We start from the raw sequence: 24,497 nt of genomic DNA, 5'->3' as shown, positions 1-24,497 counted from the left end.
TGATTAAAACTAGTTTATTCTTTCTTGATACAAACTTTGTAATAAACTTAACAACTTTTATAACACACACTATAAATTACAGTGAATCACAAGTTTTACTTATGGTGCCTACTGTTTGCTTGACTGAATTATCTATCTCTTCAGTGGCGCTAATTTTTCTTACCAGGCTTATATACTAAAAAGAGGGCGTCTCGATCAGACGAGAGTTGCTGGGCAAATTCATGATCCTTCGAGAAACTCCAGCATGCATGCTCCCAAAGTCGTGTGACTTCCACTGTTGTAACAATATTTAGATTTATTTTATTCATATTTTCTTTTGAATTAAGAAATAAAACATGCATAATATTGAAATTTGAAATATAAGCAACATTTTGATGCCAATTTCATTGATATATAGTAATAAAAAAGTTACTTAATAAAGTTTTGAAAATAAATCTCTAAAAGACCCACCAGTTGTGGTTAAATATCTTTTTTCAATACATCACATACACATGTTTATTTCACTACAATTTCTTAACTTTTCAACTATATCAACTATTTCATTTTCGTCTTTCTTTATAGTTTATAATTCTACCCATTAATTTCGTTTGTGAGGGCCCTTCCTTTAACCATCGGGTTGGGATTCGATTAGCCTTTTATTTCTTCATCACTTCCTGGTGTCTTCACTCTGATCTTCCACCTTCCCTTTTCCCTGCAAGTATACCCTACTATCTGTTGGAGGTACTTCGTATGTTGAGCATTTGGTCTATATCTCATATGTTCATCTCCCATTCTCTGCTTTGAGTAACTGTTTCTTCCTTGTTGGTGTACTGTGATCCACCTGTTGCCATCCTTCATTCATTCATGAGACTGTGACTGGGTAAGTTACCTTTTAGTATGTATACCTCTTCTTTTCCAGGGGCGTGTCCCTCCTTTTTTTTCTGGATCCCACTCTGTGGCGAGTGGTGCCTGACCTGGTATTCTATAGTCATTCAAATCTGCAGTGTAAGACTATGTTGACTTGCATATTATGATTCCATGGCCACGCAATTCACACTATGGAGATGAGGTGTTCCACAAGATTGCTTTTAGGTTTATTCTCTTGATATGTTTGCTTTATTAGTTTGCCCGTCCCGGGCTGTACTCACCCGGGGATGCTTTTGAAGGATGCCTTTTTCTTTCTCTCACACCGGTGGGATTCTAGCTACTTATGTGAGATGAGGTAATGTACCGTATAGGAAGTTATAATTTTCCTTCATTGAAAAGTATTTCCGATAGGTACTTACCTCTGTTCACACTTTCCACTGAAAACCTGTGCATTCATTTTCTGCCAATACTCGAAGTGATAGTTCGGTAGAATTGAATAGAGGAAGTCACATGCATCAAGAGTGTGTGTCGTGCTCTTATTAGTGGAGGTTTATCGCATGGTAATTAGCATGTGAGATGCATTGGAATTAGTCAATTCCAGATGGGTGGGAGTTTCAAGATTTGTTGTGTGTGCAAGAAACTTTTATGTATAGAGGGCAACACTGAATGAGAATTGCTATTTGTGTGAGAGGGGGTAAGTACATTTGGGAAATATATTTTGAGTATAGGAAAATTATAACTTTCATTATGTTCTTATCATACAAACAAAAGTAAGCTTTATAGTAGAAGTTGTTGCAAGAAATATAAAGATATTTGTTTTTGAAGTCATTCTTTTATTTCAAACATACATTCTCTTATCATTATATCATATGCATTTTCCAGCAACATGTTGCCATTAGAAAATTCTGTCTTTGGTTATCAATCTTCAATTTTCACTAATTTTCTTGGTGAATAGATGATGATGAAATAATAACATTTAAGTGGGTTTAACAGCTGTTTATGTAGTGTCTGTAACTGCCATGTTTTGGTAATCCACATACACGTAGTAAGGTTTGCAACAAATGTTATAATCTCAAAACAGACACACATTTCTATATTTTAATATATGTCTATCCTGTTACCAAAATAGAAAACATATTTTAACTAGACTTAGGTGATAAATATGTGCAAAACTTTTGTTTATGCTATTTGACAGGTATATGCAGTATAGACACAACAAGTTTAATAAACTTTAATATTTGTAGATGTATCTGTGAAGCAAAAAACACAAAAGAGGGGAAAAAATCCATCTCGTAAAGTATCATAAGCATCTGTTCTGCGACTGCACTGTAAAGATATCCGATACAAGACTTGAATAAAATTTTTGTTACATCTTCCTTCAATGTAACGACTGCAACTCATCTGTTATATATTAAATACCGAAAAGCCATGTTTTATGTTGTACAGCTCTTTTACTGCCTTCTATATTTGAGATGTTAAATATGTATATACAACATTAGAACGGACATGTGTATATATTTCATCTTATCGGAAAATCATAAAACAGGTTAAATACATTGTTTCATTAAACAAATACCATTTAATGACTAATTGATTGTCTCTTCACATTTTAAGTATAAATTTGGTTACTTGATTTAGATCCATTAGTTTAAATTCAGTTTATAGGTAGGTTATAAATCAGGCTAAATACATTGTATTATTATTAGTAGTAAATATCAAATAAAGTAAAGAATAGTTGTTTGTCACATCTTTAAGATTAAAGATAAACTTACTTACTATAGTGTGAACATAAAGTAATGATAAAAAACTAATATATGTGATTCTCAAATGTTAAGCTTAACAGTGCTGGTAATAGGATACTGATATTTAGTGTTAGGTATTTTATTCCCAGGCTACAAATACTATGGTTAAGACTAGTGTAGGAGTTAAGCATTCAGAGTTTGTTAGGTGTGATGGGTGCAATGAGTGGGTTTTATATGGGAACTCGGGACTGATATGTACTTTTCGGGAAGCTAGCAGTGAAGATGTGAAGTTTATTTGTAGAGTTTGCAGGATGAAGGAGAAGTTAGAAGCTATCCTAGTTAAAGTAGAGACAATACATAAAGAGAAGTGTAAACTGTGGGAAATGGCAGCAGGATTTCAAGAGGGACTTAAGCTTTTACATACAAGGGATACATCAGTTAACAATGACTTTTAGAAACTTAGAAGCAGTTTTATTAGATTTAAAAGTAGTGGATTTAATTGTTCTATTGAACAACGGATTTCAGCCCTTGACTTGTGTAGATGAAGATATATTGGAAGGAAAGAAAATGAAAGGGACAGAGAAGGTAGTAAAATGATAAACTCAACGATGTTATAGCAATAGGTGATTCTTTGACAAGGCATGTGAATACAGTAGTCTGTGAGGTAAATAGGGAGAAGAGAATTAGATTATGCTACCCAGGGGAACAGGTGATATAACTGACAGAGTAAGAGATATAATAAAGGGGGCTAGCAATGATGCAGTTTTTGTTGTGCATATAGGGTCCAATGGTGTAGGGAAAGGTAGGTCAGAGGAACTAGATAAATACAGTGGTTGATAAAGGTATTTGAAGAAAATGGCCATAACTTGATTGTTTCAGGGATACTGTCGAGAATTAATTGTGGGGATGAAATTATAAATAGGTCACTAGGACTAACTGCTAGGCTTAGGGTTAATATGTAAGGATGAGCAGATTGGCTGGTTGGACTTGTCGGATCAGTTTAATGGGAGAATTGAGCTTTTTGGAATGGATGGTGTGCATCTAAATAAGGTAGGGCTGGCTTGTTTGCAAGGGCTATTAACTCTGCTGTTAGGGAAGTTTTAAACTAGGACTCGACAGTGGTGAGGGCCAGGATAAACTAAATGCAAAAATATTAAGATGTAGAGGAAAGTTTAGTATAGGAAATGAGTATAGCAGTTGTTTTAAGGATAGACTTAATTGTTATTACTTAGTTGTAATGCTAGAATATACGAAATAAAATGCATGACTAGAGCACTGGCAGGAATGGAGGATTTTGATATAATGGAAGTAACTGAAAGATGGACATGCATGATTTTGATGACAGAAATTGCTTTGAAATACAGTGTTATAGGTTATTTAATAGGGATAGAGAGGGAGAGGAGTGATTATATGTAAAATGGGAATTACATACTGTTGAAGTTAAGGATACCAGAGATTAAAGCAAGGAGATTAAATCCATTTGGGTTTCCATTGGTGGATATAAAAGGAAAAGGCTTTTAGAGGGAATTTGTTACAGATCACCAGATGATACTGATGAAACCAATGAGAAACTTTACAGTGAGATTAAGGTTTCAGCTGTTAATGAGGTGATAATTATGGGTGATTTTAGTGTCAGGCATACAGATTGGGAAATGTTAATGTCAAATCATGAGGGAGAAAAGTGTTTGGTAATTGTTCAAGATGGTTTTCTTCACAAATTGGTTAAGGAACCTACTAGAAACAATGCTATTTTAGATTTATTCTTGACTTCTAATATAGAAATGGTTGAGATGGTGGAAGTAGGGAACATCTGGGTTCAAGTCATCATTGCTCTATTAGGTTCGATGTTTTGCTGCATATGAAGATCAGGAATAATGATATTTTGGTTACAAATATGAAAAAAAAGTAAATTTTGAAGGGATGCGACAAGAATTGTCTGTTGTGAATTGGGCAGCTGAGTTATTTGGAGACACTGATCAAGTGTGGAAAATTTTTATAGATAAATTTTTAGGTATTCAAGATAAACATCTTCCTCATAGAAAAAAAAGGGTGGCTGCAAGTAAAAGACCAGGTAGACTCACAAAGGGTAGACGGAATAAAATTAAAGAAAGTATCACAAATTTAAGAAATTGAAATTGACTGGTATAACAAGAGACTTAGAAAATCATAGAGGATCAAGAAAGTTGGTCAAACAGGAAATTAGGACATCAAAAAGGTTGGCTGCAAATGTAACAATTAACAACCCCCAGCAGTTCAGCAGTATGTCTGTAGATTTACAATGCTTAAAACTGAGTTTTGGTACTTGTGGTAGGTACAGCACAGATAGCCCATTGTGTAGCTTTGTGCTTAACTACAAACCAACAAACAAAACAATTAATAGTAAGGATTTCTTTGAATGCATCAACTCTTTCAGTATGGGCTCAGTCCCTGGGACTGATCTCGTAACCATTTTGTGCTTGTTATAGTTTTCATGTTATAACTTTTAAATTAGTAAGTGTATGTCAACAAAATCTGGCAGATTATCAAAAAACATTACAATGGTTTCATGCACAAAATATCAAGTTTTTTAAATTAAGGTTTAAGGTTTGTAAAGCAATGTTTTCTCATGCCTTTTTTTTTCTTTTTGCATGTTTCTTATCCAACATGCAAAGTAATTTTTATTTTAAGATTAAAAATACTTTTATGCATCTGTTATTTTCAGTAATGAATCTTTGTATGGGTTTGGTCAATTTGACTGATCTCGTAACCACGTTAAAAAATTAGGAAATAAATATAAATTGTCTTTTTCATTCTAGAATGGCTACAAATTATAACACGAAAACATAAATGTTTAGACTAAATAGCTTAAATCTCATAAAATTATACATTTATATACTTGTTATATTGTATTTTCAGCCATGTCTGGCTAACAGTACAGAAGTTACACTGACGTGGCACACGTGCCCTTGTGTTACCATATCCAATAATATAAAACTGACCTTTAGTCTTTACAAAGTGACTTGTTTTAGTTGTGTTTTAGTAGACTAGTATTTTGTAAAATACAGTCACATTTCAATTATCATACATCACGTGTATATAAATTATTGCTATTTAGAAACAAGTTCTTAAACTTATTTTTCTTAAAACATAGAACAGTAAAAGAAGTCAAGCAAACAATTATTTTTTCGATTTTTGTACTCAGTTGCTGCTTGACGTAGATTGCTAGGCCTTTAAAAATTTCACACGTGGAGAATATGAAACAAAATAATTTTTTTAGGTTTTATATATGTAGTTGAATTACCAAAAAATCATAAATTTCTATATCAATACCATAGAATTCCACTGTAATTTATCAAGCTTAGTAACTAAGCTGCATTTGGGTCTAAAAAAAATATGAAATTTCGAGCAGACTTAAGACACAACCTACCTCCTTGAAATCTTGGTATGAAAGAATGAAATGGTGGTCTAACAATTTAAAATGGCTCAGAAATCCATCAGGGGAACATTCTGAGCTTTTGATTGGTTATGTCAGATATAGAAGTAAATGTATATAAGGAGCATTTCCAAAAATGGAAAGAGGTGGGCAGGGTGCCACTATTTGATTCAGTACATGAGTGATATCTTAGCAAACAGAAAAAAATAAGGGGTGCTTATTTTATAATCTAGCTTGTCAATATCGGTAATTTGAGTTCGTAATTCGTACAAAACTATAGACTTAGTATTTTGACGTCAAAAACATCTAATTTGAACCAGTGCTGCATTCAATATACCAGGTGACACAAAATATCAATAAATTATAATCTGCAGTTTGATACCAAACTTACTGACATGAATTCATAAAATAGTAGTTCAATAATATTTTGAATGCAAGTCAACAAACGTGATGACATAGTCTTTGACACATGAGCCCTCTGGAAAGGATTAAGGGTAAACAAAATGTTAGGATGGGGGTAGGACCTCTGAGAGATGATAAAGGAAGGCTCAAATCTGATGATTATGAGATGGCTGGGTTACTAAATTCCTTTTTTCTTCAGTTTTACTAATGAAAATTTAAGCAGTATTCTTCATCTTGAACAGTTGATAGATGGAAACAAGATTGAATAAGATGATTACATTAATTCTCAGCTTGTTAAGAAAAAATTGGGAAGTTTAAAGAACGATAAGCTTCTGGGCCAGATAATATTTCCCCAAGGGTTTTGAAGAAGGTTAAAGATTGGATATGTGAGCCACTTGCTACCACTTTTTGAAAAACCTCGAATAGTGGGCAAGTACTAGAAGATTGGAAGTTGGCTAATGTTACTCCTCTTTTCAAGGCAGGTAATAAAAATTGTCCCATTAGTCTTACATCAGTTGTGGGAAAAGTTTTGGAAAGTTTAGAATGTTATTCGATGGTCAATGTGGGGAAATCTTGCATGACAAATCTTTTTACATTCTTTGAAAAGGTTACTGCTTATGTAGATGAGGGTAAGGATGTAGATTTGGTGTATCTGGATTTTCAGAAAGCATTTATGAAGTGCCACATACAAGGCTTGTAAAAAAAAAAAAAATTATATCTATAGGTGTGGAGGATTAGTTAGCTAATTGGATAGAAGAATGGCTGGAATGAAGAAAGCAGAGGGTTGTTATAAATAGAGTTCAGTCAAACTGGATTAATTTCTCAAGTGGGGTACCTCATGGCTCAGTTTTAGGACCTTTTCTCTCTTTGATTTATATCAATGACATAGATGATGGAATATTCAATAAATTACTTAAATTTGTTGATGATACTGATGTCTTGGGTGTTGCTGGCTGTGAAGATACTGCTGCTGCTTTACAAAATGATTTAGATCATTTGGTGAGTTGGGTGAATAAATGGCATATGGGTTTTAATTATAGTAAAGGCAAGATAATGCATATGGGTCATCATAATTTGAATTATAAGTATAATTTGGATGGGAATAACCTTAACAGTGTTATGAAAGAAAGGGATCTTGGTGTAGGGGTTGATCAGTCTCTTAAGCCATCCAAGCAGTGGGCTGTTGCTAATGGTAGGGCAAATATGATTTTAAGTTGTATCAACAGAAATGTTGAATACAAATCAAAAGAGGTTATACTTTCATTGTATATGTTACTGATTAGGCCACATTTGGAGTATTGTGTTCAGTCTTGGGCTCCTTACCTTAGAAGGGACATTGAATTGTTGGAAAGGGTTCAGAGGAGTGTTAATAAAATGGTGCCTGGGATCGAGGGGTTGTCATACGAGGAGAGATTGAGATCTCTGAAATTGTTTTCTCTTTAAAAAAGAAGAGTTAGAGGGGATCTTATTGAGGTGTTTAAGATTGTAAAGTGAATTAATAGCATTGATGTATCATCTTTGTTCATACTTAATGGTGAGAATAGTAGGACTAGGGAACATAAATATAAATATAAATTTTGTCAGGGTCGGAGTCATCTTCAGGTAAGTTTTATTCTTCCAACAAGGTAGTTGACCTTTGGAATAGGTTGCCTTCAGATGTTGTAGAGGCAGTAAATTTAAGTGAAAGCTTGATATGTATATGAATGATCAGGGCTGACTTTGAGATTTTAAACATTTTTTATTTGATAGTTTTAGTTTAGTTTATGGGATGGGACAGCTTAGATGGACCTATAGGTTCCTTGGTCCCTAAACATTATGTTATGTTAACTTGGTTATTATGAAGAGTTAGGTAAAATGTGTGGAGCACATATTATAGAAACCTTCCACTGTAAACATAGGTTAGAAGTAATGAGCAGTTTAATAACAGTTTTTTGCATTATCTTTTGACATTACATCCACAACATCTATTATAATTTGTTTGCCTAAGACTATGCTATGGTCTGAAGTTGATTCACAGCTGTTGCAGTGGTTTCAAAATGGGCTATTACCTGTCCATTATTGAAGCAGGTACAACTTCTAATTTGAGAACTTTAAAAAACAAAAAGAAGCAATCTCAAAATTCACTTTCAAATTTTTCTCATAAAACAGCTTTAAATTCATCAAAAACAACAGTGAAAGCACTGAAAATTATTTATAGCACATCTGTTATGAAACTCCTGAGCTCTTATTAACTTTTGCAGCATACACTATGTATTATCTTGATGGTGATTACGAATATGGCAAAGAGAAATGGCACACTTTTGAAAATTTTCCAGCCTTCAAAACTGAAAGACATGGGTACTTATGATTACAAAAAAAAATATTAACTACATTTTGATTACATTTATTTCCGATCAACTTTACAATTAAGCTGTGTTATTTATGTGTTTTTGTATCCTTGGGTCTTAGAACTATAATACCCCCCCCCCCCAAAAAAAAAGTAAAATATCTAGTGTGCCTGGTCCACTGCAGTTTTATCTCTCCAATAATATGCTTATGGAATAGCATTAATATGGGAATAACACATTTTTTTATGGCATTTGATTTAAACCTATGCTTGCAAAGTGATACACAGTCTACAGAACAGTCATCAATATTTAATGGATTTAATTAGATTTATATGTACTTCTGTAGTAAAAGTTATTACAAAATAGTAAATTGATGTATTAGATATCTGCTTTAAAGACAGAATCAGTATTAAACTCTCTATTGCACCTAGTTACACTGATCAAGTATTTGTACTAATTTAAGAAAAAACATGCATTATCTTGTCTTATGAATTTTTGCTCTTGAAACTTTGAAGGAGAAGTAAAAAAATCAACTGTATTCTTACAAAAAATCATGAGTTTGCTGTTGCTCCCAACAAGATGTTACTATGAACATACAAGGGGACTTGGCAGTCCCTAGACTTCTCACCTCTTGGATAACTCTTAAAGTTATTATGATATTTTGTAACTGATTTTAAATGAAATCCCTGTTTGTGGTAGAAAAGTATAGTAGCAAATGAGATCTTCAGATTTGCTCAAGTGGATTGAGTGCTGATGAACAAAGAAGATCATGTTCTTCAAATGTGTTTCAGACATTGCAGCCATGTTAGATAGTTGCATTATCTTCTTGTCTATGAGGGTGGAATAATTGGCAGTAAAGTACAGTCAAAACAATACAACCATGTTAGATAGTTGCATTATCTTCTTGTCTATGAGGATGGAATAATTGGCAGTAAATTACAGTCAAAACAATACAACCATGTTAGATAGTTGCATTATCTTCTTGTCTATGAGGGTGGAATAATTGGAAGTAAATTACAGTCAAAACAATACAACCATGTTAGATAGTTACTTTATCTTCTTGTCTATGAGGGTGGAATAATTGGCAGTAAAGTACAGTCAAAACAATACAACCATGTTAGATAGTTGCATTATCTTCTTGTCTATGAGGGTGGAATAATTGGCAGTAAAGTACAGTCAAAACAATACAACCATGTTAGATAGTTGCATTATCTTCTTGTCTATGAGGATGGAATAATTGGCAGTAAAGTACAGTCAAAACAATACAACCATGTTAGATAGTTGCATTATCTTCTTGTCTATGAGGGGGGAATAATTGGCAGTAAAGAACAGTCAAAACAATACAACCATGTTAGATAGTTGCATTATCTTCTTGTTTATGAGGGTGGAATAATTGGAAGTAAAGTACAGTCGAAACAATACAACCATGCTAGATAGTTGCATTATCTTCTTGTTAATGAGGGTGGAATAATTGGAAGTAAAGTACAGTCAAAACAATACAAATAGTCAAGTGCCTTTTAGTGATAATTTCCATGAATGTTCTACAAGTAAAAGCCACAAGAGAACATAAGATCTATTAAGAGTTACTTGAATATTGTTGTTTGTGTATTTTAATTTGTATCTACTATCAGTACAAAAAAGTTTGAAAGAGTTTGATATACCAGAATTTGCTGTGTATAGTTTTTTTTCTAAGCACCCCTGCAGCAGGATTTTCTTGTTTGCATCCGCGATATTTATTTTTTGACTCAACGGCAGTTGTGATATGAAATTTTTGTAATGGCCTTCATATCTTAGAGTTAGTCAAATTTTAATCACTTTTGAAAAAAATGGTTAGTTGGGACAGCTTCACCTGTTTTACCTTACAAGATTTTCCCTGAGTGTGTTACCAGCTTCCAACAACTACAGTTGTCTATGTATTTAGTTCCAATTACCACTGTTAATATAGACTCTCTCTGAGTATCTGGTCCAAGAAAGTCTGGTTATGATGCTCATCCTAGTTGGGCATCCATTATCACTCTTTTTAAATATTGGAAATATTCTTTTTTTTAACCATTGTCTTACAAACTAAATATGACCTTGCTACATCATTTAATTTTGATTAAAGGAGCTCAAGTAACCATTGGACATATCACAAGAGTATATTTCAACAGCATATCATTGATTTATTTTTGGCCAGAAACAAGGCATATTTCATTTTAGTCCTGTCATTAGTTCACAGCAGTGTTTTAGAAGCATTCAAAACATGGGTATGTTAAGTGTAAGGTGATAAAAAAAAAAAAAGTGAAGAAAAAGGTAGTTGAACATCTTGTTGAAAATAACTGAACTCTAAATGTAAATAATTTCTTACCTAAGGAACTACTGTAAGGTTATGTTATATTTGGCTTCAGTTATGTATAATTAGCTGAACTAACTTAGGATTTATGTATAACTGGAATCTGATTTAATATGTGGCAATTGTATTTATATTAGTTTTTCTGTTTGAATTATTGTACATCTTCAACTTGTATTCAGAAGTCACTGATAAGTGGATATTGGTTTTTAAAAGCACTGTTTAACATTTCACATAAAATAATATGTTGATTCATATTTATAGTATATTTAATGAATGACAACATTTTTTTTATGGATCTTGTTTATCGTGTTTTCTTGTGACTTTTACTTGCAGAATGTTTATGGAGATCATCACGAAAACACCCAGTGAATGTATGGAGGTTCAGTTTCATGAGAATGGTTCCTGGACCCCTGTGCTTCCTAAACAGTCAACTCAAGTTATTCACAGCTCAAATGTACAGAAAAACACCAGTATTGTTTGTAAGTATTTTGGCCAATAAATTAATTTTTTTAAATAACAATATATATATATATATATATATGTTTCTTGTAATTTTTCCCCACTTATCAGTTCTTTAGCCTTCTTCATTACTAAAATGTATTTTAGTCACATATCACTATAAGTGGACTGAAGCTACCAAATTAAAGTTGTATAATAAAAAAATGTTAGATGTATATTTGTCTATATTTTAAAGCATTAAAGTACATAATTGCTCAAAAGTATTTACAAAATTGAGCTTAATCCAGTCTACAGTGAAATCTTTCTTGTGTATAAAGCTATTTAATCCTATAGATAAGTATATTTCAATAATAGATTATTACATTTTGCCCGTGATCTGATTTCGAAATGCAATCTTGAACTTGAGATATTATCAAGTAACAAATTTAGTATGAGGTGTTTTTATTTATTTTATATTTTAGAATGGTTAATCAAAAATGTAAGATGTCTTACAGCATTTTTTTTTACAGTTTTTATATGATATAATTTCTAAACCACCGGACTACCATCAAACTAGCATATAGGTATAAAGTAACTGCAGAATATTTAATTTCTTCTTGATGGGTTAAATGCTGTGTTATGTACTCTTAGACAAAAAACAATTTACATTATGAAAGCATTTTTTGAAATTTCAATCTACAATAATGTACTTGTTAAATTAAGAAATCAAAGAATTTACAAAAATTATGAAGAGCATAAAAGCTGAGGATCATTAAAGACAAACATAAAGCTTATATGTATGAAATTTGGAAGGTATTAATTGAAAACATGTCAACAAAATTATGTACAATAAGAAAAGTAAGACAAATATGGTAAAGTTAGAATACATAAAATTTAAATGATTAGAAAAAAAGGACTTGTTTAGCAGATAGTGACACCTATAAAAAATTAACAAAACCAATATAAGTTTTAATTGTACTCAATTTTTCATTGTCTTTTGTATGAATTTGAGAAAAAAAAATTCTTGTAAGTGTCTGCTTTACACAAACAAACTGATTTTGAACTGGGTTAGAATAGAGTTCATTAAAATAATGCATTTAAGTTATGTGTTTTACTTTATCATATTTTATCCTTAGAAAGTTATAGTTTGGTATAATATACAATTTCATTTAACTGTAGAATGCCAACCTGGTATACAGGTTTAACTTGTATGGGGTCATTAGTGACCCCACGTTGGCATTCTAGGGTTAATGATAAATGTGTGTTGAGTTTCAAAAGAAGTTATCTTTTTATTTTTTCAACCAACTTAATGAAAATTCTAATGTTATGTTTTTCAGACAATATAATTTTTCATTTATTTTCATTTATAAGTTGACTTTTAATTATTAGTTGATGCTTTTAAAAAGGCAAAACTTCATTATGAAAATTAATCCCTCTTGTTTTCATAGTAAATTCAGTTGATAGTCTTGGTAGTGTAGCAATATGATTCATGTTTGCACCTCAGTTAGCTGTTTTGTCTAATAGCATTCATCAAAAGTTTAAAATTAATGTCATCTTTAGAAAGAAATTCAGCCAATAAAGATATCTTGGGTTTTTCTTATTTTTACAATAAAACCACTAAAAAAAAGAAGTTTCTATGTATTAGTATGTTCACTGCCATGTACTCCACTAGTGGGTCACAGCTGGCTTTTAGTTATGGACTGCATGACACACTGGTGGGTCACAGACAGTTATGTTTCTATGCCAAATTTCTCTTCTTGAATATGAGTTTGGAACACTGTGACTGCTCCTTGGTATCTATTGATGGTACTAGGGTAGAAATTAGTAATACTAGTGGTAGCGGAGAATGTGTTAAAGCATCTTATCTTTTGTTATAGTTATTAATATGTTAGTGTTTATAAAACTATGTTATATTTGGTTACATAGATGTCATACTATACAGTAGTAATAATTTGATGTGAGGAAGTGTAAAACAAAACTTTATGACCATTTTTCTTTTCACTTAGCTCCTATACCAGCAAAGAAAAAACATACCTCCGAAGTTATTGATCTAACAATTGACATTAGTTCAGATGAAGAAGATGGCTACCAGCCTCCAGTCTCACAGCCCCAGATCATTGTGAAACCAGTTAAACCTGCTGCAGATATTTCAGTACCAACAAATGATGATCTTTCTTTATTATTGCCATCTTCTCATGTTTCTTCATCGTCTAACTCAAGTGTGTCTTCTCTACCAGGCTCCTCCAGCACCTCATTATCGACAGGAGATGTTTCTAGTTCTCAGCAGTACTCCAACCAGTTTTATTCAAAATCATATTCTTTAGAAATTACCTCCACTCCAGTTACCTCAACCACTTCATCTACATTGTAAGTGGTAGAGCTGTCAAAAATATAGTTGACATTGTTCTGCTGTTTTTATTATATTTCACCTCAGTAAAACATTGCTGGGGTTCTTTAGATATCAAGCTGTTAGAAAATATTATCTTGTGTAACATATGCATATGATTTATTCTCAAGAAAACATTTGTTTAAAATGTTCATAAAAAGCTTCCTTATCACTTTTTTTCTCTCCTTTTTCAATTTTAAGTAATAATCTGGTCAGTAAATGTTCAGTTAAAAAGTGAAAATATAGCTTCTGTACAATGCTATAACAAATTCTTTTTTTCTGGAAGGGGAGGGGTCTTTCCATATTTGTTTTCGTTCTGTGTTGGTGATTTCAAAGTATTTTACAATTGAAATAATGTTATTTATTACATTTCTTGATTTTCAGAGTCAGTATGTTGGCAGACATGCCATCTTCAAACCAGCCATCATCTCAAAACACTACCAGATATCCCAGTATTTCCTACATTAATGATTATCCACCAGTCTCCAGTCCTTTTCCAGAGTACCTATCATCTTCAAGACATAATTTATGCTTCCAAAGTATGGAATATTTCTATAATTTTAGCCATACTGGTGTATCTTTAAATTATTTGTAGTTTGATGGTATGAACATTGTATTATGTAGTCTTATTTTAAACAGTAAGTGTATTGTTACTGTAGTTTTTTCATAAAAACTTCAGTATTGTGTCTCATTCTAAGGGATTATTTCAATAGCATAATGATAAATGCATTGTTTCATTGGTGCTATCCTTCTTGCATGTTTATTATGTGTTCTAATATTTCTGTAGTCTTATCCTAGTAAAATGTGTGTTGTTTGCTATTTTGATGTAATATTCTATAGTTTTAACGTACCACGATAGTTATTTATTTGTGGACTTATTGTAGTAACACATTGTTTCCATGTGATCATTCTAAAAATTTGTTTTAAAGTCTGACCCAAAAATAACATTGTTTGCATATCTTGTATTATTATTGTAAGTATTTATTTGTGTTTCATTATAGTATTGTGTATTTTATCTATCATTTTCTGCCATTATCTGTCAGAATGGGTTAATCACTAATTTTATAATTTTTACATTTGTTTATTTCATGTATCATTGACATTAATTCCATTTACCACCAGTTGTACATGTACCACAGTTTGGGAACCACCACTATAGGGGATGAAGTTGTATCAAGTTAATTTCCAGTCTCTCTTTAACTGTTTTATTCTCCTATAGACTGTATCATTTATGATTACTTTGGAATTTACACTATTACATCAATTTAGTAAGGCACTTGCACTAACACATTCTTTGTTATCTTACTTTAAACCTTATGTGGCCAGGACAGTTTTATTCAGCTCCAATGCCTCTTCGTTCATAGTGAAATTAATATGATTAATCCACTTAGTTTCTTTCTTCTAAGTTTTAATTCTATCCTCTTGTTTTTCAGTTGCTTTACTTTTGTTATTTCACACAGTAGATGCATTTGCATCTTATCTTATAATCACTTCTTGTCTTCTGCACCTGATTCTTTCCTTTTTCGGTGTTGATGAACTAGGCCAGTATTACTTACATGGATTTCTTTGCTCTTAACCACGGTTGTCTTTCTTTTTTCATGTGTTGTAGCTTTGATTCAGAAATTTGTTTGCACAGTTTTTTTGGATATTTTTTAGCCAACTTGGTTTCATAATGTTTCTTTAACCTTACACCAATACTGTAATGTTGGTACACTTATCATTCTTAGAAATACCTGTATTGCTTGCACAGTTTATATAAGTGTATTTTGTTTCATGAGTTTTATTCTATTATGGTATGAAATATTTTGATAATCTTTTTCAGCTACTATATGATGTTTTTATTCATCTGATATTACTCTGACAATAATTACTTATTGGCCACTAAAATAATTCACTTTATTAGCTACTAACTGGTGTAACTACTCAATGGGAAGACATAGTGGCCCTAGGGGGAGTTATATAGATAAGTCACATCTAAGCCTAACCCCCCTCTATTTCACTCCCCAGGGGTTCTGAGGATACATAGTTGGTGTGGTGGCAATAAACCCAGTGGTTCACTAGTTAGTTATGAGCAGACACATACAGATTTTTGTCAAATAATAGTTTCAATACAAGTGTAAACAACAATAATTTTTTTTAAAGATTTAATTGTGTTTAAGATAATCAACTCTTTCATGCCTGGATGGTTGCAACCCACCTCAAAAACAAAGTTAAATTGAAAAAAATTAACAAAAAAACAACTACTATTCTCATACATTGAAAGAAAACTTTAGTTGGAATTTATTGAATAATAAACTAGTAGTTCCATACGTTAAAAAAAAAGGTTTATTTATATAGTATTGCATATAAGGAATTTTATAAATCACAAATTTGGATCTTGGGTTTATTTCACAAGCTTCCAATGAAATCACTGATGTTTTAGAACTTCCTGAATTCTTTTCTGAACATGATGTGGCACTCGTAGCCCTCTAGGAGAAAAGCCGTAATAGTTTTGTAACTTGAATACAGTAGAGTTTTACTGATTTTTAGCCAGTCAAGCTTGGTTATCAAGGTGCGATGTAGTTGCTGATTCTTTCACTTTGATAACTGACCTGAACATATCAAGAAAGCTGTTTTTCCATTATTTTAAAACTGTAAAAGCTTAGCTTGATATGTTGCTAGAAGATATGTTTTTGTGATAACTTCTACTTTAATTACACTCCTGATATTTATAAAGCTTGTTTTATCATTTTATACTTCACTTGAGGTGTGATAGGTATGGTAAAAAAAGTTATTTTTATTGTATGCCAAAGATTGTAAACACAGTGAGACTGAGTTTTTTTGTGATTCAAAACTAAGATAAAATCTACAATTTTATAAAATAAAAAATTATAGGAAAGTTTTAAAATAATGTTAGGAAAACATAAAAGAATCAATGATTAAAGTCTACAACAAAGGTAAGCATTTTTAGTTGTTTAAAAAAATATTGCAAATAATTCTTTTCATAATTTTAAAGCTGCAAAGTAATACAAATATTGTGTATAAAAATAAGATGTTTTATTTACAGAAGCTATTTCTACAGAGTGTATAAAGTAATTCTGAAGTCTGAACCTATTCCAATCATTAGTTGTTTTTTTTGTAATCCACTAAAACAAATCATACAATAGATATGTCGATTCGACACACCCGAGTGTCATAGAGTTAAGTGTATGATTTTATCATGAGAAAACACTGAGATGTTTCCAGGTTAAGCCAAGCATTCTGTAATCAAGAATATTGAAGTTCTGAAAAATTTGCACCTTTTTAATTTCAAGAATGTTGACAGAAGAAAATTAATAATAAATCTAATCATTAGAAGTAACTCTATCTTTGCATTTTGAGTGTAATGAGTTAAACTTTGCTATAAATTTTCATTTTTCAGATTACCAAGATATTTATTCCATGCTTCAGAACAGTGATAGTGAACAACAGGTTTGTAGTTTGGTTTTATCTTTAATTTTTATTCATACCTTTTGGCATTTGAGAGGGAACTTAATATGCTTTTACATATACAGCTATATATCATATCCCTCTAGTCTCTTATTTCTTTAAAATGGACTTAAAGGATTCTTAATACCTTATTGATGCATGCATGATTTGTATAGTGCAAAGACTTCAAAAGAGGAAAATAAATTTCAAGATTAAGTGTGTCTTGATTATATGGTCAATAATTTCCTATGAGCAAACATGTCCCTCGGTGGGACAGTGGTAAGTCTAAGATAATGTTTAAAAAAATATTGCAAATAAATCTTTTAATAATTTTAAAGCTGCAAAGTAATACAAATATTGTGTATAAAAATAAGATAGGTCTAAGACAACTGAATTTATAAGTTTTGGTGTCTATGATTAGAATTCTTTTACATTATTCTTGAAACCTAGTATTTGAAGAAATACTGTTTCAATAAAGATACTTATTTGATTGCAGTTATTTTGTGGGTCTCTGTTAGTAATTAAATAAATCAGAACTTTGTAAAATACAGTAGTTTAAAATATGGAAGGAGGAACATCTGTGAAGAAGAGTTTATACTCTTTTACTGAAATACTGTAGTTTTTGACAACTTTTGTTGTACTTAATGAGCTGTGAGGAACGAATTTTGTATATTAAACTATGACAAATTTATAACCTTGTAACTATGTTTCTATTAAAAAAATGTTGACATTCAAATTTAAATAATGATCCTTTTAAAAACATTTATAAATTCTACTCTTGATAGTTGTTAAATTATGGGTCCAAATTATCCTGACTCTATTTAAAATTAATTTCTAAACATTTTTGACTAAATGTCTGATTTTGATTCTAGATTTACCAAAAAGTATAAATAAAGGAATTTATATGATACTGTGTTCTTATGATTCATAAATCATAAAATTAACTTTTTGATTTAATGAAGGGAAGAAAAAATGTAGAGAACCAAGGGTTAGTGTCAGCAAGTTTCTACTTTGAAGATTAAATGAAGATAACATAGGTAATATGAAAAATAATGTGTCCTTGAACCAATGATATACTCTGTGTAGCTGGCATTATTATTTATGTATAAACATGTTTATTTTTATTTCAGTTGTCTGTAAGCTCAACATGGGATACTGAACTTGGAAGACAACAAAGCACGACTTCGCCAGATATTATTTCCCTTGATTAACAGTTTTCACTGATGGATTTTTCTGATATATATATGTATAGTTAGATATATACAATTTTCATTTCATAACTACAAAGCCAATGACTGCTTGTGTTAAGTTTTGCCATGTTATCTTGTCATGGCATTGTGACCACTGGGCAAGTTTCATACAAACATTATTTTATAAAGCATTAGAATTATTCTGTGGCCAAATGATTGAACACCAAAGACTATTACATGAAAATGGTGGAATGATAATTTTTTGGAATAAAAGAGAATATTTCTTCCTTGTATTTCGAATATATGTTACAAATACTGGATTCATGATTTTGATAACTGGACTGTAAATATGTCACAACAAACTGTTGTACAAGTAAATATACAAGCATTATGAAAAGAGCGTGTCTGTATGTGTTTTGAAAATAGCCAGAAATAAAACCTATCTAAAATTGTGTCTTTAAGAACCTAGTAATTAATATTTATCTAATTATTATAGATGTCATGCACTTTATGAAGTCTTTCATTTCATTTAATTTTGCTACTAAATTTAAAGTTCTTTGATTGGGCCGAATTTTGATAGTCAATTTGCATTGAAAGCACCATCATTTTTTTTTTTCTGTATTTCAGAAGTAGCATTTAAGTAAAAATTCAGTGTTTTATTAATATTGTAACTTAGTGGTAAGGTAATACATTAAAAGCAGTACAAAGTTTCAGTTTATTTCCTGTAATATATTTAAGACAAATTGCATATATACCTGGTCATCATTGTCTATTATTATTTCTAGGCTTTAAAGCAGTTTATTTAAACTTTTTCAAGTATGTTGTACAAAGTCAAATGTAATTATAATAAATCATCTTTCGCAATCTTAAAACATTACATTTTATGAAGATTGATATAACTGCTGAACAAGGCAATGTCATGTACACATAATTCGTCAAATTAGATCCAAAACCTTGTTGTCTTGATTTTAAAGATTGTATATTACATTGTTTTAGAAAAGAAAGTGATGTATTTACTGGTACATCAGCAAAAGTAATAACACAATAAACTGCATTTGTTAACATCTTTGTGAGTGTTTGTTCTCTACCGGGGAATGGTAGCTATAAGGGAATATGAGGACGGAGTAATAGTGTAATGTTGGAAATGTCACTCATGTTTGAAACATGGTTATAGCATAAGAAATTGTGCAATAAATCAATTACACATGAAAAAAAAAAACAACAACTAAGCAGACAGAAATTAACTTAATCCAAAACTTCTTAAAAATCTTCATAAAATGTAGTGTTTTAAGATTGCGAAAGATGATTTATTATAATTACTTTTGACTTTGTACAACATACTTGAAAAAGTTTAAATAAACTGCTTTAAAGCCTAGAAATAATAATCGACTTTAGACAATGATGACCAGGTATATATGTAATTTGTTTTAAATTGTATAATTTAAACGACTTGAGCTGTTGAAATACTTCCCTTTGGGAAGTTGATCCTTAGTCTGTCATTGTAACAGGAGCAAGAACCATTACACGATAGCTCAAGTACCATTTGTGTATGTACATTGAGGTTCTTATCTTCACACTGAAAGAGTATTTCATGAAAGTCATATACATGAATTTCAATGTCATGTAATATCAGTTCTTCCTTTAAAAGTGCTGATCCATCATGTCTATTAATGTAGACTGAATTTGTATGAATTGATTGTCTGATCTAAGAATTGATTCCTTTGTCTCCAGTAACCTCCAAAATGGCTCAATTATCAGTTTATCCACAATTTCCAGTGCTTAAACACCTGTGACATAGATCATTTGTTCAACATCGAACATAACAGATTTAAGTTGGTTAGGATATTGAACTTATAAAGGAAATCTTTGATATGGGAAGTATGATAATACAGGCAGGCTGTGTCATAGAAGAGGATGTTAAGCCTATTCCCAATAAAGCTGACCAATTAGATTTTCTCGTCGTGTAAATATGGCCCCCACTACTTATCGAATCCATAAGCAGTAAAAGCTTTTGCTGAAGTGTAGATAAGTAGAAATGCTCCAGAATTATTGCAAATAACATATGGATTTCGTCCTTCCCTAATGATGATCCTTTCAAGTTCCTTCAGCATTTTATCTGCTCCTGTAGCCCAGTTCATAAGTAGATGCAATTTACAGTAAAAAAGTGCGAAACGCAGCTAGATTATGATGTACTGATTGTCAGGGTTTTATGTTTATGTATGGTCTGAGGATTCTTCTACATTAGGTGTCTGTGACTTGTTGGAGATAAATCCGACAACAAACAGACAGCATACAATCCACTTGTTTTAAAACAATATATTCAAAACAAGTCAAACTATTTTTCTCTGCTCTTATCACAATAATATCAGTGAATAATTCACTTAAACTACCCCATGGGTTACCACAGTTGCAGACTTGGCATGAGCAGGTGGTTAGGGTGCTCTACTTGCAATCTAAGGGTCGCGAGTTCGAATCTCTATTCCACTAAACATGCTCGCCTTTTCAGCTGTGGGGCGTTATAATGTGATGATCAATCCCATTATTCTTTGGTAAAAGAGTTGGTGGTGGGGAGTAATGACTAGCTGCCTTCCCTTTAGTCTTTTACTGCTAAATTAGGGACGTCTAGCACAGATAGCCCTCGTGTAGCTTTGCACAAAATTCAAAACAAACCACAGTTGTATTCTGAACTTCTCTTTGTCAAAGTACACACAAACGTGTTCAATTACATTAGAACACCCTCTGACAAGACAAATTATTCTCCTTATCTGTATTAAACTGTGAAATTCACTTTACAATATCATTCCTTATGGCTATTTACTCACACACTGGCTAATTTTGTTTTCTTTCGCTAACTAAATTTCAGCCTGAACTGCACACTTCACTGAACTTCACACTTCTTCTTAACCTGTGGTTGTGAGCCACCTATATTTATACTTTTCCCAAGTGATATCTCTAAAAAATACCGAAGATTCAAGTAATGTGACGTCAATAATATTAGTTTGTTTGTTTTGTTTTTAATTATGCACAAAGCTACATAAGGGCTATCTGTGCTCTGCCCACCACGGGTATCGAAACGCGGTTTGTAGCGTTGTAAGTCCGCAGACATACCGCTGTGCCACTGGGGGGCAATAATATTAGTAAAGGCTAGACAACAATGTAGTTGCAAACACAACATACGATTCGACTCGTACAGAGTTACACAACCAAACTTGTCATACTGTCGCCTTTAAAATAATTACTTTTAACTCTCTTGTTATGAGAAGTAAATTAAATATTAAATCACAAAATAAGCGAAATAATAACACTTAACAAAACAGTCTTGTATATCTAACACTGATACAAATACGATATCCCATGATTTGGAGCATGTTAATTAAGACCGAGTTAATGGAGCCCAAATCAGACATAATTGGCTTTATTATGCTACTAGCCGAGCCACAGTTTTCTCTTGCTTTTGTGTTGAAGTTGTTCCTGTGGATGCAGATATAAATGGAAATATGGAATTACTAACGTCTCTGATGACACAGTTGGACATCCATCAATCCTTCTGCATCTTGACTACTAACTATGACCATACCAATATAAAAAGATTCTCCCGCAATGGTATTAGCTTAAAAGCCGTAATAATGCTTCTGATGCTTTGTCATTGCATTGTAGTGGAGGACGTTGCTTGTTTCTAGATTTCCAGATGTTTCATGTAGCAGTGTGCTAAACATATGTTGTTGGGCATTGTTTCTGGCCTTTGCCATTAACCTATACATAATAGTTTTTGAAAGCAATCGTTCCACGAATTTTCCTTCCAGATTTTCCAAAATGGTTTGGATAATTGTGTTACAATGTACATCGAATTCCACTCTCAGTGTCATAATCGTTGTTACTTCGTGAATGTATCTTCCGTTTTCAAATGTGGTAATAATGGGATTGTCCAGTGGAGTGATAATTTCTTCACACTCCATAATCTTTTAATGTAAGGCCTTAATTTCAGCAAGGGCGTTGGATATCATCTCTTCATTCTGTTCTTTAATTGCATCACATTTATTTCTAAATCTCTGTTTTATACCTGCGTACCTTTTGTAGCTTCAGTCTTTCTTAATTTAATAATGATATGTTGTCCACTGCAGATGCTAATGTTCTTTGAGCATCACTTAGTTCTATTGATAATTTGCAATCCTAGTCCCTACTATTTTCACATATTTCAGCTTGATGTCACGACATTGGATTCTCTTCATTAATTTCTGTTTCATGAGGCCACATTTGTGAAGAAATTGAGTGACTGTTTCGAGATGTGTTCTATGGTTAGCAAACTTAATGCTTCATACTGTCTACGTATAGTTGTGTTCTTCATGACAAGAGTGTTGTTCTATATAATCAGTGAATCTGCTTTTGTGTTGATAACTTCAATTTCGGCGCAAATCTTTGCATAATCTTCTTCCAACTTTTCACACGTGTTGTATTAATTCTTTTTTTTGCCTTTCTTCTTGTATTGCTTCACTTAATTTAATTTTCTTTGAGGAGAGTACTAATGTCGGAACAGTTGGTTTGAGGACAAATTATTGACCCATATAGGTGTGGTACTGTTCTTGTATGTCTGGGTCTGACATGTGGTACTGTTCTTGTATGTCTGGGTCTGACATGTGGTACTGTTCTTGTATGTCTGGGTCTGACGTGTGGTACTGTTCTTGTATGTCTGGATCTGACGTGTGGTACTGTTCTTGTATGTCTGGGTCTGACATGTGGTATTGTTCTTGTATGTCTGGGTCCGAAAGAGATCGAAGCCTTTTCTATAAATATACCACATATTACTCACTATCTTACATTGGTCTGCGGTCGACAACTGTAAATCAGGTTTGATGAGAGCGTCGTATATTTTATTTGATAACTTCCTATCCCGTGTGCTTAATTTGCAACAAGTGCATCAAATACGTTTTGATGTGTCACCTTCTTTGGAGATTCCTTGAAATATCAAAACAGTATATATGTATAGCTAACATATCCATATATAATTTCTGTTATTATCAGATTATATATAGACCATGCAACTTCTACTTACATTACTTATCTTATACTAATATTCATATTTATAGAATTGTCATAGAACATGGCGTGTGAAATATGATAGTATTCGTGTAACACTGTTTATCAACACCTGTAATTAAAATATTTATATATTTTCAGTTTCGCAACTATACTTATAGTAATAACTACTGTCGTCTGCAAAAGTCATGCTTTATTCTGTTAAATTTGACGAACTTATCAACGTACCATGTTTCTTCTGCTGGACTACTTCTGGTAGTGAACAGATGTTGTTACTAAATCCTACTTTCTACCTAATGATATGTTCGATAGGTTTCAGCTACTGCAAAGTAAAATCAAACCTACTCATTAATAGGTAATGACATATATGAATGTTTTTATTGTCACCTACTACATAAAGACTGATGAAGTTTTTTATCAGATGGGTACGATCTTATAGGCTTATTCATGTAAGCTTAAACAAAAGCATAATGAAACGCATATATCTAATGTCACAGTCCGAAAAATTATACTCATGGTTGTATGTGATTTATATGTTTCATCATTAGTATGCAGCTAATTTATACACTTATCATTATATTGATTATCAGATGTAAAAATGAAACTTGAGTGGTTGACAAATAAATGGAGTCACAAAGAAATAATGTAATGGTTTTGAAAATTACTTTCAATTAATTAACTTATTAAAAATTTACTGGTAGTCTTCAAAATGACTGTTTAGAAACTTTAGAGCTCAGCACAAAGTTGTTCAATGTTTTCATGATACCCACACTGGCGCTTATATAGTTATACACCATAAAATTTAAATAGTACCTGAGTCAATGTGTCCGTTTGTATTGTTGCGTCAGCGAGTCACGTGACTACTGTGACGCAACGTTTCTAGAACTATCATGTACTTTGGCGAATGCTCTAGTAATTACTAGATATAGGGTAGGCTGGTA

General features: G+C 32.0%; 1 protein-coding gene across 3 annotated transcripts in view; it reads left to right on the top strand.

Annotated features, from left to right (window-relative positions):
* Nucleotides 1-24,497, top strand: part of LOC106459797 (E3 SUMO-protein ligase PIAS2-like) — a 107,412-nt gene that overhangs the window by 78,182 nt on the left and 4,733 nt on the right. For 2 of the 3 annotated variants that reach the window (XM_022386343.1, XM_013919456.2), the window contains 5 exons: nucleotides 11,395-11,540; nucleotides 13,506-13,866; nucleotides 14,270-14,424; nucleotides 17,286-17,335; nucleotides 18,463-19,235. In XM_022386343.1, coding sequence (XP_022242051.1) covers nucleotides 11,395-11,540; nucleotides 13,506-13,866; nucleotides 14,270-14,424; nucleotides 17,286-17,335; nucleotides 18,463-18,543 — 793 coding nt within the window. In that variant the 3' untranslated portion in view covers nucleotides 18,544-19,235. Of the gene's footprint in view, nucleotides 1-11,394; nucleotides 11,541-13,505; nucleotides 13,867-14,269; nucleotides 14,425-17,285; nucleotides 17,336-18,462; nucleotides 19,236-24,497 lie in introns of those variants that run through there. The other variant, XM_022386342.1, reaches the window with a different exon arrangement.

This window comes from Limulus polyphemus, unplaced genomic scaffold, assembly GCF_000517525.1.
Source record: "Limulus polyphemus unplaced genomic scaffold, Limulus_polyphemus-2.1.2 Scaffold662, whole genome shotgun sequence".
In the NCBI taxonomy this organism is placed as follows: domain Eukaryota; kingdom Metazoa; phylum Arthropoda; class Merostomata; order Xiphosura; family Limulidae; genus Limulus; species Limulus polyphemus.
The sequence above is the reverse complement of the archived record's forward strand: the minus strand, read 5'-3'. Positions and strand labels throughout refer to the sequence as shown.